The 13,757-nt window shown below is 36.1% G+C and overlaps 2 protein-coding genes across 2 annotated transcripts; both read left to right on the forward strand.

Moving 5' to 3' along the window:
- The first annotated feature begins 407 nt into the window (after positions 1-407).
- Positions 408-3,323, forward strand: LOC131874870 (receptor-like protein EIX2). The gene has a single exon (XM_059218801.1). The coding sequence runs from the start codon at positions 408-410 to the stop codon at positions 3,321-3,323; it is 2,916 nt and encodes a 971-aa protein (XP_059074784.1).
- A 1,727-nt stretch (positions 3,324-5,050) lies between these two features.
- LOC131874871 (receptor-like protein 49) lies at positions 5,051-8,044 on the forward strand. Its single transcript, XM_059218802.1, has one exon. It carries the CDS (start codon positions 5,051-5,053, stop codon positions 8,042-8,044), a length of 2,994 nt encoding a protein of 997 aa, XP_059074785.1.
- Positions 8,045-13,757: the final 5,713 nt, after the last annotated feature.

The raw sequence follows: 13,757 nt of genomic DNA on the forward strand, positions 1-13,757 counted from the left end.
CTTTTAAAAATCAAATCAAAATGAATTTACATTAAATAAATAATAAACTATTCACAATCCCCTCCCCAAAAAAATTAAGTGAAAAATATTCATCTAGATGTTAAGTGGATCAAAATTTATCATTAGAGATGGGTTCTTCCACTATTCATAAAACATGGATCAATAAGTTTGACTCCAAAACAACATAACAATTTCATAATTTGATTTACATTAAAATATATAGACTTATCAAAAAATAAAAACTTCTTCCCTAAATAGGAGGAAAATTAAATAAATTTCATACAACTTCAAATTGTGCTTTGCGGGGGACTTTACGCGGAAGAAAATTTCATACAAATTTCATGCAGCAAACACCTCAACATATCAAGTAATGCCGTGTAAGAGCAACTAGAGGCAGGCTAATGAAAATGTGTTGGTTAGCTGTAGCCTTTGTTCTACTCTTCCACGTCAATGGCGGTTGGTGTTGTCCAGGGCATGAAAGGGATTCCCTTTTGCGTTTCAAGGCATCTGTTCTTGATCCCTCCAATCAAGTGCTCAACTCATGGCATGGTTTCAACTGTTGTGAGTGGAATGGAATCCAATGCCATCCTCACACACATCATGTCATTCGTCTCGATCTCCACAGTTCCTATGATGCTTCCAATCTCAAAAAGCCTCTTAGTAATTCAACTGGGGATGTTCTTTCCCCCTTGTTCAATTTGAAACAGTTGGAGCATCTGGATCTCAGTTTCAATAACTTCTCTTTTGTTCCCATCCCTCCTGGATTGGCCAGACTCAAGAGTTTGCGCTACTTGGACTTATCAGAGGCTGGATTTAGTGGAGATATTCCCAGGGAGCTGGGGAACATGTCTACTTTGCACTACTTGGATCTATCGAGCTACTATCTGAGAATGGTGGGCATGCGGGCGTGGACTGGAAACATGAGAGATTTACGGGAGCTCATCCTGGACCAAGTGAACATGTCAAGAGTGGAAAGCAATGAGTTGGACAACGCTCTCTCCACCATGTACGCTCTCACCCGTCTTCAAATGTACGAGTGTGATCTTTCTGGAGAAACTCCCCCTTCCCTTGCCAACCTCACCAATCTCACCCACCTCCAACTTAATTTCAACAGATTCAATGGTAGCATCCCTTCTGCCCTGCTGAGCCTTCCAAAGCTGCAACTACTGGACTTGTCCTGGAACAAGGATCTGGGAGGGAACCTGTCAAGCATTCTACCCCAGCACTCTACTTCCCTTCACACCCTTGACCTTTCAGGCACAGCAGTGGGAGGAACCATTCCGGACTCTGTTGCCAACATTTCCTCGTTAACTGTCTTGTATCTTGCAGGCTGCCGTGTTGAAAGTATACCAATTACTATGGCAAATCTCACAGCGCTTAGAAAATTGGCTCTCGGTAATAACATGTTAAGAGGCCACATCCCGCCGTTTGGGGATAGACCTCAGTTGGGAAGACCTTATCCTTTGGCCTATATTGATCTATCCCGTAACCAGTTGGATGGTCCCATTCCCCCAATGCTGTTGGCTGCATTTCCGAATCTCCAATATGTTGATTTGAGTTACAATCAATTGAATGGCAGTATTCCATCCCCCGCCGGTACGCTTCACTACATTACAAGGCTTGATCTGAGTTACAATGCATTGACGGGTAAAATCCCCCCTTCAATTGACCAACTCTTACCTCTGGAACACCTTGATCTAAGCAACAACAATTTAGAAGGTGCCATCCCCCTCAACATTTCCAATCTTCCTAAACTGAACAGCCTGTACCTGTACTCCAACCGGTTAAGTGGGACTTTTTCAGAGTCTCACCTTGATAATCTCAGCCAGCTCGTCCATTTAGACATTTCCGATAATCTTTTGACTGCCAAGTTCAGTCCAACATGGATTCCAAGATTCTATTTGCAACAGCTGGGATTAAGGTCATGTAACGTGGAAGGCGGTATTCCAACATTCCTAATAACTCAATATTGGGTTCAAGTTGTGGATTTGTCCAACTGCAGCCTTACAGGAAATCTTCCCCAGTGGATATGGGGTGTCAATTCTCTTTATAATCTCAATCTTTCTCATAATCACTTTACAGGATTTCTGCCTCATTCGTTGATGGGAACTCAATTGTTGACTCTGGATTTGCATAGCAATAATTTACAAGGGCAGCTTCCGCTCCTTTCTGATGTCCTGTGGTATCTGGACGTGTCAGAGAATCAACTCAGTGGATCCATTCCAACAGAATATTCTAGTCTTGCATATCTGTCTCTCTCTCGAAATTATCTCAACGGTAGCATTCCACCGTCTATATGCCAAATACGGATTGTGGATCTCTCAAATAACAAGCTTACAGGTAAGATTCCTGCCTGTTTGAAAAGCTCTTATATTGAGATGTTGAATTTAGAGAGCAATTGTTTGGAGGGCAAGTTGCGACGGGGGCTTGGAGACATGCTTTCTCTTCAAACATTAAAATTGGGTGGAAATGGACTGAAGTCGTATATCCCATCCTCTCTTGCAAACAGTAAGGAGTTGGAGATACTAGATTTGAGCAATAACAGAATGAAAGGGAACATTCCAACTTGGATAGGGCAGCTTTCAAAGCTTAAGATTTTGATCTTGAGATCAAATAGATTTGAAGGCATAATACCTTTAGAAGTCACAACACTGCCACTTCTTCAAATCTTGGATCTTTCATCCAACAAATTTTCAGGAATCATTCCCGCCACCATTTCATCTTTACAGGCCATGAAAAACCAAACAGTAACAGATGAAATATTTGAAGCTAGTACTTTTGACAACTATATCTATGTGGATCGAGTGAGAGTCATTAACAAAGAGCAAGAATTGGAGTATGTAAGGTCATTGGCACTGGTAAAATGTATTGATCTATCAAACAACAATTTAGCAGGTGGAATTCCTCCAGACATGGGATTGCTCGAGGGTTTGGTTATTCTTAATATTTCAAGAAACCATATTACGGGTGAAATCCCGAAGAGTTTGGGGAAAATGCTACAATTGGAGTCTCTTGATTTGTCACACAACCAACTGTCTGGAAATATCCCTTTGGAGCTGCAATCACTCACATTCTTGGGTTACCTGGGCTTGTCCTGCAATCATCTTTCTGGTAGGATACCACAAGGGGGACAATTCTACACATTTGAGGCATCATCCTTTTCAAACAATTCAGGCCTGTGCGGCCTCCAACTCAATACAACCTGTTGCGGCCTTCACCAAAGTAAACCTTGTCCGCCAAATATAGAGGTTGATAAGATGGATGAAGAAGAAGAAGAAGAGAAGGATACATGGTGGGCAGTTGGTCAGTTGGTCTGGGAATGAGCTTTGCAGTTGGGTTTTCAATTGTAATTGGAGTGTTGTGTCTTACCACAACTTGGAGTAGAAAATGCTTTCAAGTGATGGACTACATTATCATTTATCTTTTCGAAAGATTTAGAAAATAATTGCCTTCTATAATTATATATCAAGAAGTTGTCTACAACTGTGGTACAACTGTGGTAGAAGTTTGTAAGCTAATTTGTAAGCTTTAGTTGTTTTCTTAACATATGATGTTGACCTACCTAATAAGATTGAAGTCAATCTATTTTTAGTTCGCAAGCATATGGTTTATGCATATTTTTATTAAGTAAAATTTAAGTTTTGTTCATGTATCATCATGCCTGCCTTATAAATTGAGAGTGGGATATTTATTTTGATCTTGAATGTGACAGGTCAATCAATTATTTATATCTACATTTTGTTTTAGTGTGTTATTTCCTTATTCCTATTGAGTGGCATGGAAGATGTGTCTTATAGCTCTAATAAAAAGTTGGATTGACAAAGCAATATGCAATGATTCCTGAGAGTTAGAAATTTAAGCAATTTCAGGTACAAAGTTTGCCTAGATTTTTTAGTTGTAAATCAAATAAAGTAGCACGTTGACCATTCATGATTTGTTATTGCAGGTGGTATAGTCAAGAATTTGTATGGATAACAAGGAATGTAAAATCATTGGGAAATATGAAAGGTGAAGTGCCCTCTCAGCGTTAAAATTTTTATCATGTCATTACAAGGTAGAAATTATAAACAAATTTTAGCTTTCATCTAAATGTTAATGATGCATCAATTTTATGAAAAAATAAAAAAAATTGACATCTTGTTAGTCTAAGTGAATTTTAAAATAACATTTATGTAATATATTTTTTAATTTTAATTTAAATTAACTTGAAGAATCAAAATCAATAATGTTTATTGATTATTTTATTTTATTTTTACAGATTTATATTAAGGAAAAAAAAAGTCATAACTATTTTATCATTAACAATAAAAATTTATTTATTTATTATTATTTTAGATTAAAAATATAAATTAATTTTTGTCAAAAAAATGTGCAATATTAAATTATTTATAAATTAAAATTTATATAATATTAATAATGGTAGCTGGAATTTATTTTATGGTGGTTATTTTATTCTTTATAAGATCAAGAATAACTACTAAATGAATAAAATATTTTATAAAATAGAGAAAAAAGTAATAAAGATGAAGATTTTTTCTTTTATAATCATGTAATTTTGTTTAAGATTTAAGATAAAATAATAAAATATTTAAGATTTTTTCTTAAATAAATTTCATAAAATTAAATAAAAACGCAGAAGAAAATTAAATAAATTTCATACAGCTTCAAATTGTGCTTTGCGGGGGACTTTACGCGGAAGAAAATTTCATACAAATTTCATGCAGCAAACACCTCAACATATCAAGTAATGCCGTGTATGATGATAATGACTGTCAAATTTTTCATTATTTTTCTCGATGGGCCTACATTGTGTGTTGTTCACGCTACAAAATTTTCCCCGACTTGTCCCTAGTGCAAATTCATTGAAACCGAATTTGGAGTTTTCAGAATCTTCCTTTTATAGTCTAGTCAACAAATCGAATGCCGGTTTAGGTGAAGATGTTCCACTAGAGTAATCCATACTGGAGTGGGGTTCAAGCCATTCTCTATATATTCAACTAGAGGCGCTCAAAGCCTCAGAAAAAGAGCAACTAGAGGCAGTCTAATGAAAATGTGTTGGTTAGCTGTAGCCTTTGTTCTGCTCTTCCACGTCAATGGCGGTTGGTGTTGTCCCCGCCCTGAAAGAGATTACCTTTTGCGTTTCAAGGATTCTGTTGTTGATCCCTCCAATCAATTGCTCAACTCATGGCATGGTTTCAACTGTTGTGAGTGGAATGGAATCCAATGCCATCCTGACACACATCATGTCATTCGTCTCGATCTCCACAGTTCCTATGATGCTTCCAATCTCAAAAAGCCTCTTAGTGATTCAACTGGGGATGTTCTTTCCCCCTTGTTCAATTTGAAACAGTTGGAGCATCTGGATCTCAGTCTCAATAACTTCTTTTTGGTTACCATCCCTCCTGGATTGGCCAGACTCAAGAGTTTGCGCTACTTGGACTTATCAGAGGCTGGATTTAGTGGAGATATTCCTAGGGAGCTGGGGAACATGTCTACTTTGCACTACTTGGATCTCTCTTACAATGATCTGAGAATGGTGGACGTGCGGGCGTGGACGGGAAATATGAGAGATTTACGGGAGCTCATCCTGGACAATGTGAACATGTCAAGAGTTGAAAGCAATGAGTTGGACAACGCTCTCTCCACCATGTACGCTCTCACCTGTCTTCAAATGTACGAGTGTGATCTTTCTGGAGAATCTCCCCCTTCCCTTGCCAACCTCACCAATCTCACCCACCTCCAACTTCGTAGGAACGGTTTTACTGGTAGCATCCCTTCTGCCCTGCTGAGCCTTCCAAGACTGCAACTACTGGACTTGTCCTGGAACAAGGATCTGGGAGGGAAGCTGTCAAGCATTCTACCCCAACTCTCTGCTTCCCTTCACACCCTCTACCTTTCAGGCACAGCAATGGGAGGAACCATTCCGGACTCTTCTGCCAACATTTCCTCGTTAACTATCTTGCATCTCTCAGACTGCCGTGTTGAAAGTATACCGATTACTATGGCAAATCTCACAGCGCTTATAGAATTGGATCTCTATAATAACATGTTGAGAGGCCACATCCCGCCGTTTGGGGATAGACCTCCGTTGGCAAGACCTTTTCCTTTGGCCTATATTGATCTATCCCATAACCATTTGGATGGTCCCGTTCCCCCAATGCTGTTGACTGCATTTCCGAATCTCCAATATGTTGATTTGAGTTACAATCAATTGAATGGCAGTATTCCATCCCCCGCCGGTACGCTTCACTACCTTACATGGCTTGATCTAAGCAACAACAATTTAGAAGGTGCCATCCCCCTCAACATTTCCAATCTTCCTAAACTGAACAGCCTGTACCTGTACTCCAACCGGTTAAGTGGGACTTTTTCAGAGTCTCACCTTGATAATCTCAGCCAGCTCGTCCATTTAGACATTTCCGATAATCTTTTGACTGCCAAGTTCAGTCCAACATGGATTCCAAGATTCTCTTTGGAAAAGCTGGGATTAGGGTCATGTAAAGTGGAAGGCGGTATTCCAACATTCCTAATAACTCAATATTGGGTTCGAGATGTGGATTTGTCCAACTGCAGCCTTACAGGAAATATTCCCCAGTGGATATGGGCTGTCAATTTTCTTCAGGTTCTCAATCTTTCTCATAATCACTTTACAGGATTTCCATCTAATTCGATGATGGGAAGTCGATTGGGAATTCTGGATTTGCATAGAAATAATTTACAAGGGCAGCTTCCGCTCCTTTCTGATGTCCTGTTGTATCTGGACGTGTCAGAGAATCAACTCAGTGGATCCATTCCAGCAGAATATTCTAGTCTTGCATATCTGTCTGTGTCTCGAAATTATCTCAACGGTAGCATTCCACCGTCTATATGCCAAATAGAGATTGCGGATCTCTCAAATAACAAGCTTATAGGTAAGATTCCTGCCTGTTTGAAAAATAGCTCTTATATTAAGATGTTGAATTTAGAGAACAATTGTTTGGAGGGCAAGTTGCGACGGGGGCTTGGAGACATGCTTTCTCTTCAAACATTAAAATTGGGTGGAAATGGACTGAAGTCGTATATCCCATCCTCTCTTGCAAATAGTAAGGAGTTGGAGATACTAGATTTGAGCAATAACAGAATGAAAGGGAACATTCCAACTTGGATAGGGCAGCTTTCAAAGCTTAAGATTTTGATCTTGAGATCAAATAGATTTGAAGGCATAATACCTTTAGAAGTCACAACACTGCCACTTCTTCAAATCTTGGATCTTTCATCCAACAAATTTTCAGGAATCATTCCCGCCACCATTTCATCTTTACAGGCCATGAAAAACCAAACAGTAACAGCTGAAATATTTGAAGCTAGTACAATTTATACTGTCCTTTTCGATGTGGATCGAGTTCATAGCGACCTTTTCTATGTGGATCGAGTGACAGTCATTAACAAAGCACAAGAATTGGAGTATGTAAGGTCATTGGCACTGGTAAAATGTATTGATCTATCAAACAACAATTTAGCAGGTGGAATTCCTCCAGACATGGGATTGCTCGAGGGTTTGGTTATTCTTAATATTTCAAGAAACCATATTACGGGTGAAATCCCGAAGAGTTTGGGGAAAATGCTACAATTGGAGTCTCTTGATTTGTCACACAACCAACTGTCTGGAAATATCCCTTTGGAGCTGCAATCACTCACATTCTTGTGTTACCTGGGCTTGTCCTGCAATCATCTTTCTGGTAGGATACCACAAGGGGGACAATTCTACACATTTGAGGCATCATCCTTTTCAAACAATTCAGGCCTGTGCGGCCTCCAACTCAATACAACCTGTTGCGGCCTTCACCAAAGTAAACCTTGTCCGCCAAATATAGATGTTGATAAGATGGATGAAGAAGAAGAAGAAGAGAAGGATACATGGTGGGCAGTTGGTCTGGGAATGAGCTTTGCAGTTGGGTTTTCAATTGTAATTGGAGTGTTGTGTCTTACCACAACTTTGAGTAGAAAATGCTTCCAAGTGATGGACGACATTATCATTTATCTTTTCGAAAGATTTAGAAAATAATTGCCTTCTATAATTATATATCAAGAAGTTGTCTACAACTGTGGTACAACTGTGGTAGAAGTTTGTAAGCTAATTTGTAAGCTTTAGTTGTTTTCTTAACATATGATGTTGACCTACCTAATAAGATTGAAGTCAATCTATTTTTAGTTCGCAAGCATATGGTTTATGCATATTTTTATTAAGTAAAATTTAAGTTTTGTTCATGTATCATCATGCCTGCCTTATAAATTGAGAGTGGGATATTTATTTTGATCTTGAATGTGACAGGTCAATCAATTATTTATATCTACATTTTGTTTTAGTGTGTTATTTCCCTATTCCTATTGAGTGGCATGGAAGATGTGTCTTATAGCTCTAATAAAAAGTTCGATTGACAAAGCAATATGCAATGATTCCCGAGAGTTAGAAATTTAAGCAATTTTAGGTACAAAGTTTGCCTAGATTTTTTAGTTGTAAATCAAATAAAGTAGCACGTTGACCATTCATGATTTGTTATTGCAGGTGGTATAGTCAAGAATTTGTATGGATAACAAGGAATGTAAAATCATTGGGAAATATGAAAGGTGAAGTGCCCTCTCAGCATTAAAAATTTTATCATGTCATTACAAGGTAGAAATTATAAACAAATTTTAGCTTTCATCTAAATGTTAATGATGCATCAATTTTATGAAAAAATAAAAAAAATTGACATCTTGTTAGTCTAAGTGAATTTTAAAATAACATTTATGTAATATATTTTTTAATTTTAATTTAAATTAACTTGAAGAATCAAAATCAATAATGTTTATTGATTATTTTATTTTATTTTGACAGATTTATATTAAGGAAAAAAAAAGTCATAACTATTTTATCATTAACAATAAAAATTTATTTATTTATTATTATTTTAGATTAAAAATATAAATTAATTTTTGTCAAAAAAATGTGCAGTATTAAATTATTTATAAATTAAAATTTATATAATATTAATAATGGTAGCTAGAATTTATTTTATGGTGGTTATTTTATTCTTTATAAGATCAAGAATAACTACTAAATGAATAAAATATTTTATAAAATAGAGAAAAAAGTAATAAAGATGAAGATTTTTTCTTTTATAATCATGTAATTTTGTTTTTTTATAATTTATATTAATATAAATATTATGAAATATAAATTAGTAAATTGAACTTAGAATAATGTAGTTAAATGTATCCATACTCTTTGTTTTGATATTAATTTTTTTTAACAAAATTGACAGCTCCATAGGAGAGTCATTACAGATACATATAACAATTGACACTTTGATTGAAGGAGATCATACATTAGAAAATTGGCCATCTTAGTGAGGCTATAGCAGTCATATTTTCCTAACTATAAACTGTACTAAATGCATACGATATAATACTTTTCCATTTTATGTTATTTATTCCTACTTTTTGGATGAGACCAGTAGTGAGGTTGTTTGAGTGTAGTCATGCTGAGAAAATATTCCTCCCACTGAGATGTTGAACTTAGAGAAAATATTCCTCCCAATTTCAAAATCGCTCTTCCATTGAGATGGTGAACTTAGAGAAAAATTATTTGGAGGGCAAGTTTCCACCGTAGTTTGGAGACATGCTTTCTCTTCAAACATTAAAATTGGGTGGAAATGGGCTAAATTCGTATTTCCAATCCTTTCTCGCAAACTGTAAGCAATTGATGATAACAACATGAGAGGGATTTTTTAAGCTACCCTGTCTCCTCCGAGCCAACTAATTAACAAAATAAAATAGCAGAGAGAAAACAATAACAACAATAAACAAATTGACTTACAGATACTACTACTCTGTTCTTAACAGCAGGGTTAAGAACAGAGTAGTAGTATGCTCTGTTTTTATGCAGACTCTGTTTTCTTTATTACAAAGGCAAATCATTTATATACTACACAAAATACAGAGGCAAAACATTTATAGACTACACAAAATATCATAGCCTTTCCCAGGCATTGCAAGGCTATTAGCCTTTCCCAGTAATTATCTCCTTGGAGCTGCAATCACCCACATTCTTGGGCAATCTGGACTTGTCCCACATTAATCTTCCAGGGGGCAATTATGGTGGCCTCCAACTCAATACAACCTATTACAGCGTTCACCTAAGTAAACCTTGCCCTCCAAGTATTCTATTGTAATTGTCTTACAACAACTTAGAGTAGAAAATACTTTTTAGTGATGGACAACATTATCATTTTAAAAGATTCAGAAAATATTTGTCATTTATGACTATGCTAAAAATTATCTATAATTATGATACAAATTTGTTTTGTAATTTGTTAGCTTTTAGAGACATTGTTTTCTTAACATATAATACTAATAATATTGAGATCAATCTATTTTTAGTTGTGTAAGCATATGGTTTTATTCATATTTTTATTAAGCATGTCTGCCACATAAATTTAGAGCAGGTTATACATTTGGATCCTCAATGTGATGAATCAACTGTGATGAAGATCTAAAATTTTGCCTTCCAATTCGATTATGTTTGTGTATTTTAAGGGCCTCTTGATGAAGTTTTTATTTAATCTATTATTTGGTATCATCAAGCTATTTGTGTATTTTAAGGGCCTCTTGATGAAGTTTTTATTTAATCTATTATTTGGTATCATCAAGCTATAATTGGCATTGAAGGCTGTGTGAATGCTGTAGAGGAGTGATCAAAATATTTCCTTCCCTTGAAGTCCATTTCCACGCCACACTGCCCAATACACATTTGACAACTATTGTGCAAAGGAGCCAGTACCCACTGCTGCAAGTCAAAGTCCTTTGAACAACATTAGGGATCAAAAGCAAATAAATAGTTTCCTTCACTACGGGTAAATCTGCTTTAGAGTCTTCTTGTTTTATTCCTATAAATATTTAAAAGATATACTTTATTTGCATTTATAAGAGGATTATTACATTTAATTGTTGGAAGAAAGTAATTTTTCCCATATTTTACGTACACATACTGTTGAAACTGAATTGTAGTTCAATGTATTCATTGGATCTGTTTTTTAAATTTTTGTCAAGACTTCCTATCACATCTTCAAGATTTATGTCCACGTTTTTAGTTTGTTAAGTTGTAGTGTATCATTTGTGTTTGTTGTTTTGTAGTCTAATCTTCACACGACTAGCTCTTAGCCTCACATGACATTTGTCACATGATTACAACTTCAATCCATATCCCCATCTTCTTCAAATCCTAGCCCTCCATTAACAAATATGTATTGGCTTTCCATTTTTCCTCTTGAAAAATTTAAAAATTCAAGGGCTCACATCCCATTTGATACTCTTATGCTATCATCATGCTATTCATTTAGTCATCCATCTTAATTATATTCTTATGTTGCCATTTTCTTGATCTATCATCCTAGTCTTAACATCATGCTATTGGTCTACTAAACAACCACATTCAATCCATCAACACATCAGAAAGAACACATCAAGTGGAGCCATTGGATACACTTCACTTACGTTTAATCAAAAGAGAAAAGAAAAAACAAGGTAAAAGAGTCCATTTATGCACTAAAATTTTCATGTTTTCATTTTTTTCCCTTGTCTTCACAATGTATTTATTATATTTTCCTTTTACATTTGTCATAGGACAAACATATAATAGGAATAACTTTAATGCATACATATTGTCACCCCATTAATTGTATGCATAAGAATAGTAGTTTTATACATAAGCATACTATTTGTCCACATAACAACAATACATTTTGTAGATAAATATTTAATATTTTTTGTTTTTTTTGGTAACGATAGGGGTATCCCTGCTACCCTGTGGGGAGGATTCACAACCCGCAAGCAGTCCCCCCCTCTTAACCTAGGAGGGAGTCAAACTTGAGACCAATGGGGAGTAAACCCATGGCCCAAGCAAACTCACCTATCCATGCAGGCATAGATAAACATTTAATTATGTTGAGAGGTGTAACCTTGTCAATAAGGATGAACTAAAATAGTATGAATGTGTTGTAGTGTCATAAATTGTACTCCCTTGCTAGGGTAGTACAATTTCACACTTAGGTTAGCACCTACCTTAGTGTGTTTGCATCTTGCATTATTATTTCCCTTTAAGCATTTAATTAATTAATTTAATTAAATATAAAGTCATATTTTATCACTCCTCACATTATAAAACTGGGCCCTTTACCCTAAGTGTCCCCCTTTTTATTTTATTCCTCCAATAAATCATTTAATCATAAACCCTAATTATGTCCTATTTCGACCTTTAAGACCGGATTTCGCATATCAAAACACCTCAAATCAGCTGTAACTTTGGGATTCACTCTAATATCATCATATCTAACGACCCTAAAAATTTGGTAAAAAGCTGGTCGGACTGTGGCGGGAGTGCACATGGTCCTCGGCTTTTCTTCTGAAATTTCAGGAGCACAATTCTATGATATTATAATGGTTAATCCCAAAAGATTTACGTGAAATTCAATTCCTAGGTCGGCCTAAAGACAGAATTAAGTGGAAAATAAGATCTAGGGTTTCATACATAAGAGCTCGCTTTTTTCATTTGAAGGGAATGAAGATCTATCTAATCTAAGGGAGTTTTCAGCAAAGCAAGCATAAGGAGCCTTCTATGTATTGAAAGAGAAGCCTATGTGAAATCTTTAACAACATTCAACAACATTCCATCAAGCATTCATCATCAATTAGGAGCCTTGAAGACATTGAAGAGTAATAGGAGATCTTGTGGCAATATCTCTCCCTTGGGGATTGGTATGATTTCATGTTATTTTCATGTCTCTGTATGAGCTTCTTTACATCAATTTACATATTTACATTCATTCTTTAGATCATTTAGCATATTTGGTTTGAAGCATTGTTATTTACATTCACATTCAGGGTTTACTCTCATGCGTAGGGTATCTCTAGTTTCTTTCATTTTAGAATCTTGCATACACACAAGGTTCTAGCACAAACATTTTCAGTACATTAGCGGCTATTTGTGGAGGTGGAAATCACCAACATAGGGGTTTGACTAAGGTAAAACCCCATATAGTCACCCAAACCTTCCCTTTTCAGTTGTAGGTGCAGAAACATGTACCCGAAGGCACTTTTAGCTTAACAAAAGGCACAGGAATCACCCAGAATCATCAGATCTACCCTAATCTACCTGGGACAGGGGAGTGGTTGTTAGTACCTGGAGGCAACAAAGAGGGGGGGGGTGAATCAGTTGTCTATTAATTTCAACCCAAATATAACTTAATCAAACTTGATGCATAATGTCAGTAAACGAAACTTAATGTTGGCTGACAGTTTAACAGTTAATTACAATACCAGTAAAGTTTGATGTATGAAATAGAAAGACAAATAACATCCACAACACATAACATATATATTTGTACGTGGAAACCCTGTAAGGGGAAAAACCATGATGGAAAACCCTACCCACAATCAGATGATACTACTGCAAATAGTATGTGTGTACAATATGGGGTCTGCACATGCAAAAAGGCCAACTACCTAGATCTCATTGCTCAATCACAAGATGGGAGTCACACTAACTACAATTCGATGGTTAGATCCAATGATAATGTACTGCTCAAAATAGCATCTTCATATGCTGGATTCAGTACCGGTTAAGCTCTAATTGCCTTCACCAAAACATTCCTTGAATCTTCAAATGATGTCTGCATGTATAGCTCTGCTTATATTCGCATATATCGAAATACCTTATTACAATCCTTTTTCGCTTCACC

The sequence above is a fragment of the Cryptomeria japonica genome, chromosome 4, assembly GCF_030272615.1.
Source record: "Cryptomeria japonica chromosome 4, Sugi_1.0, whole genome shotgun sequence".
Lineage (NCBI taxonomy): Eukaryota > Viridiplantae > Streptophyta > Pinopsida > Cupressales > Cupressaceae > Cryptomeria > Cryptomeria japonica.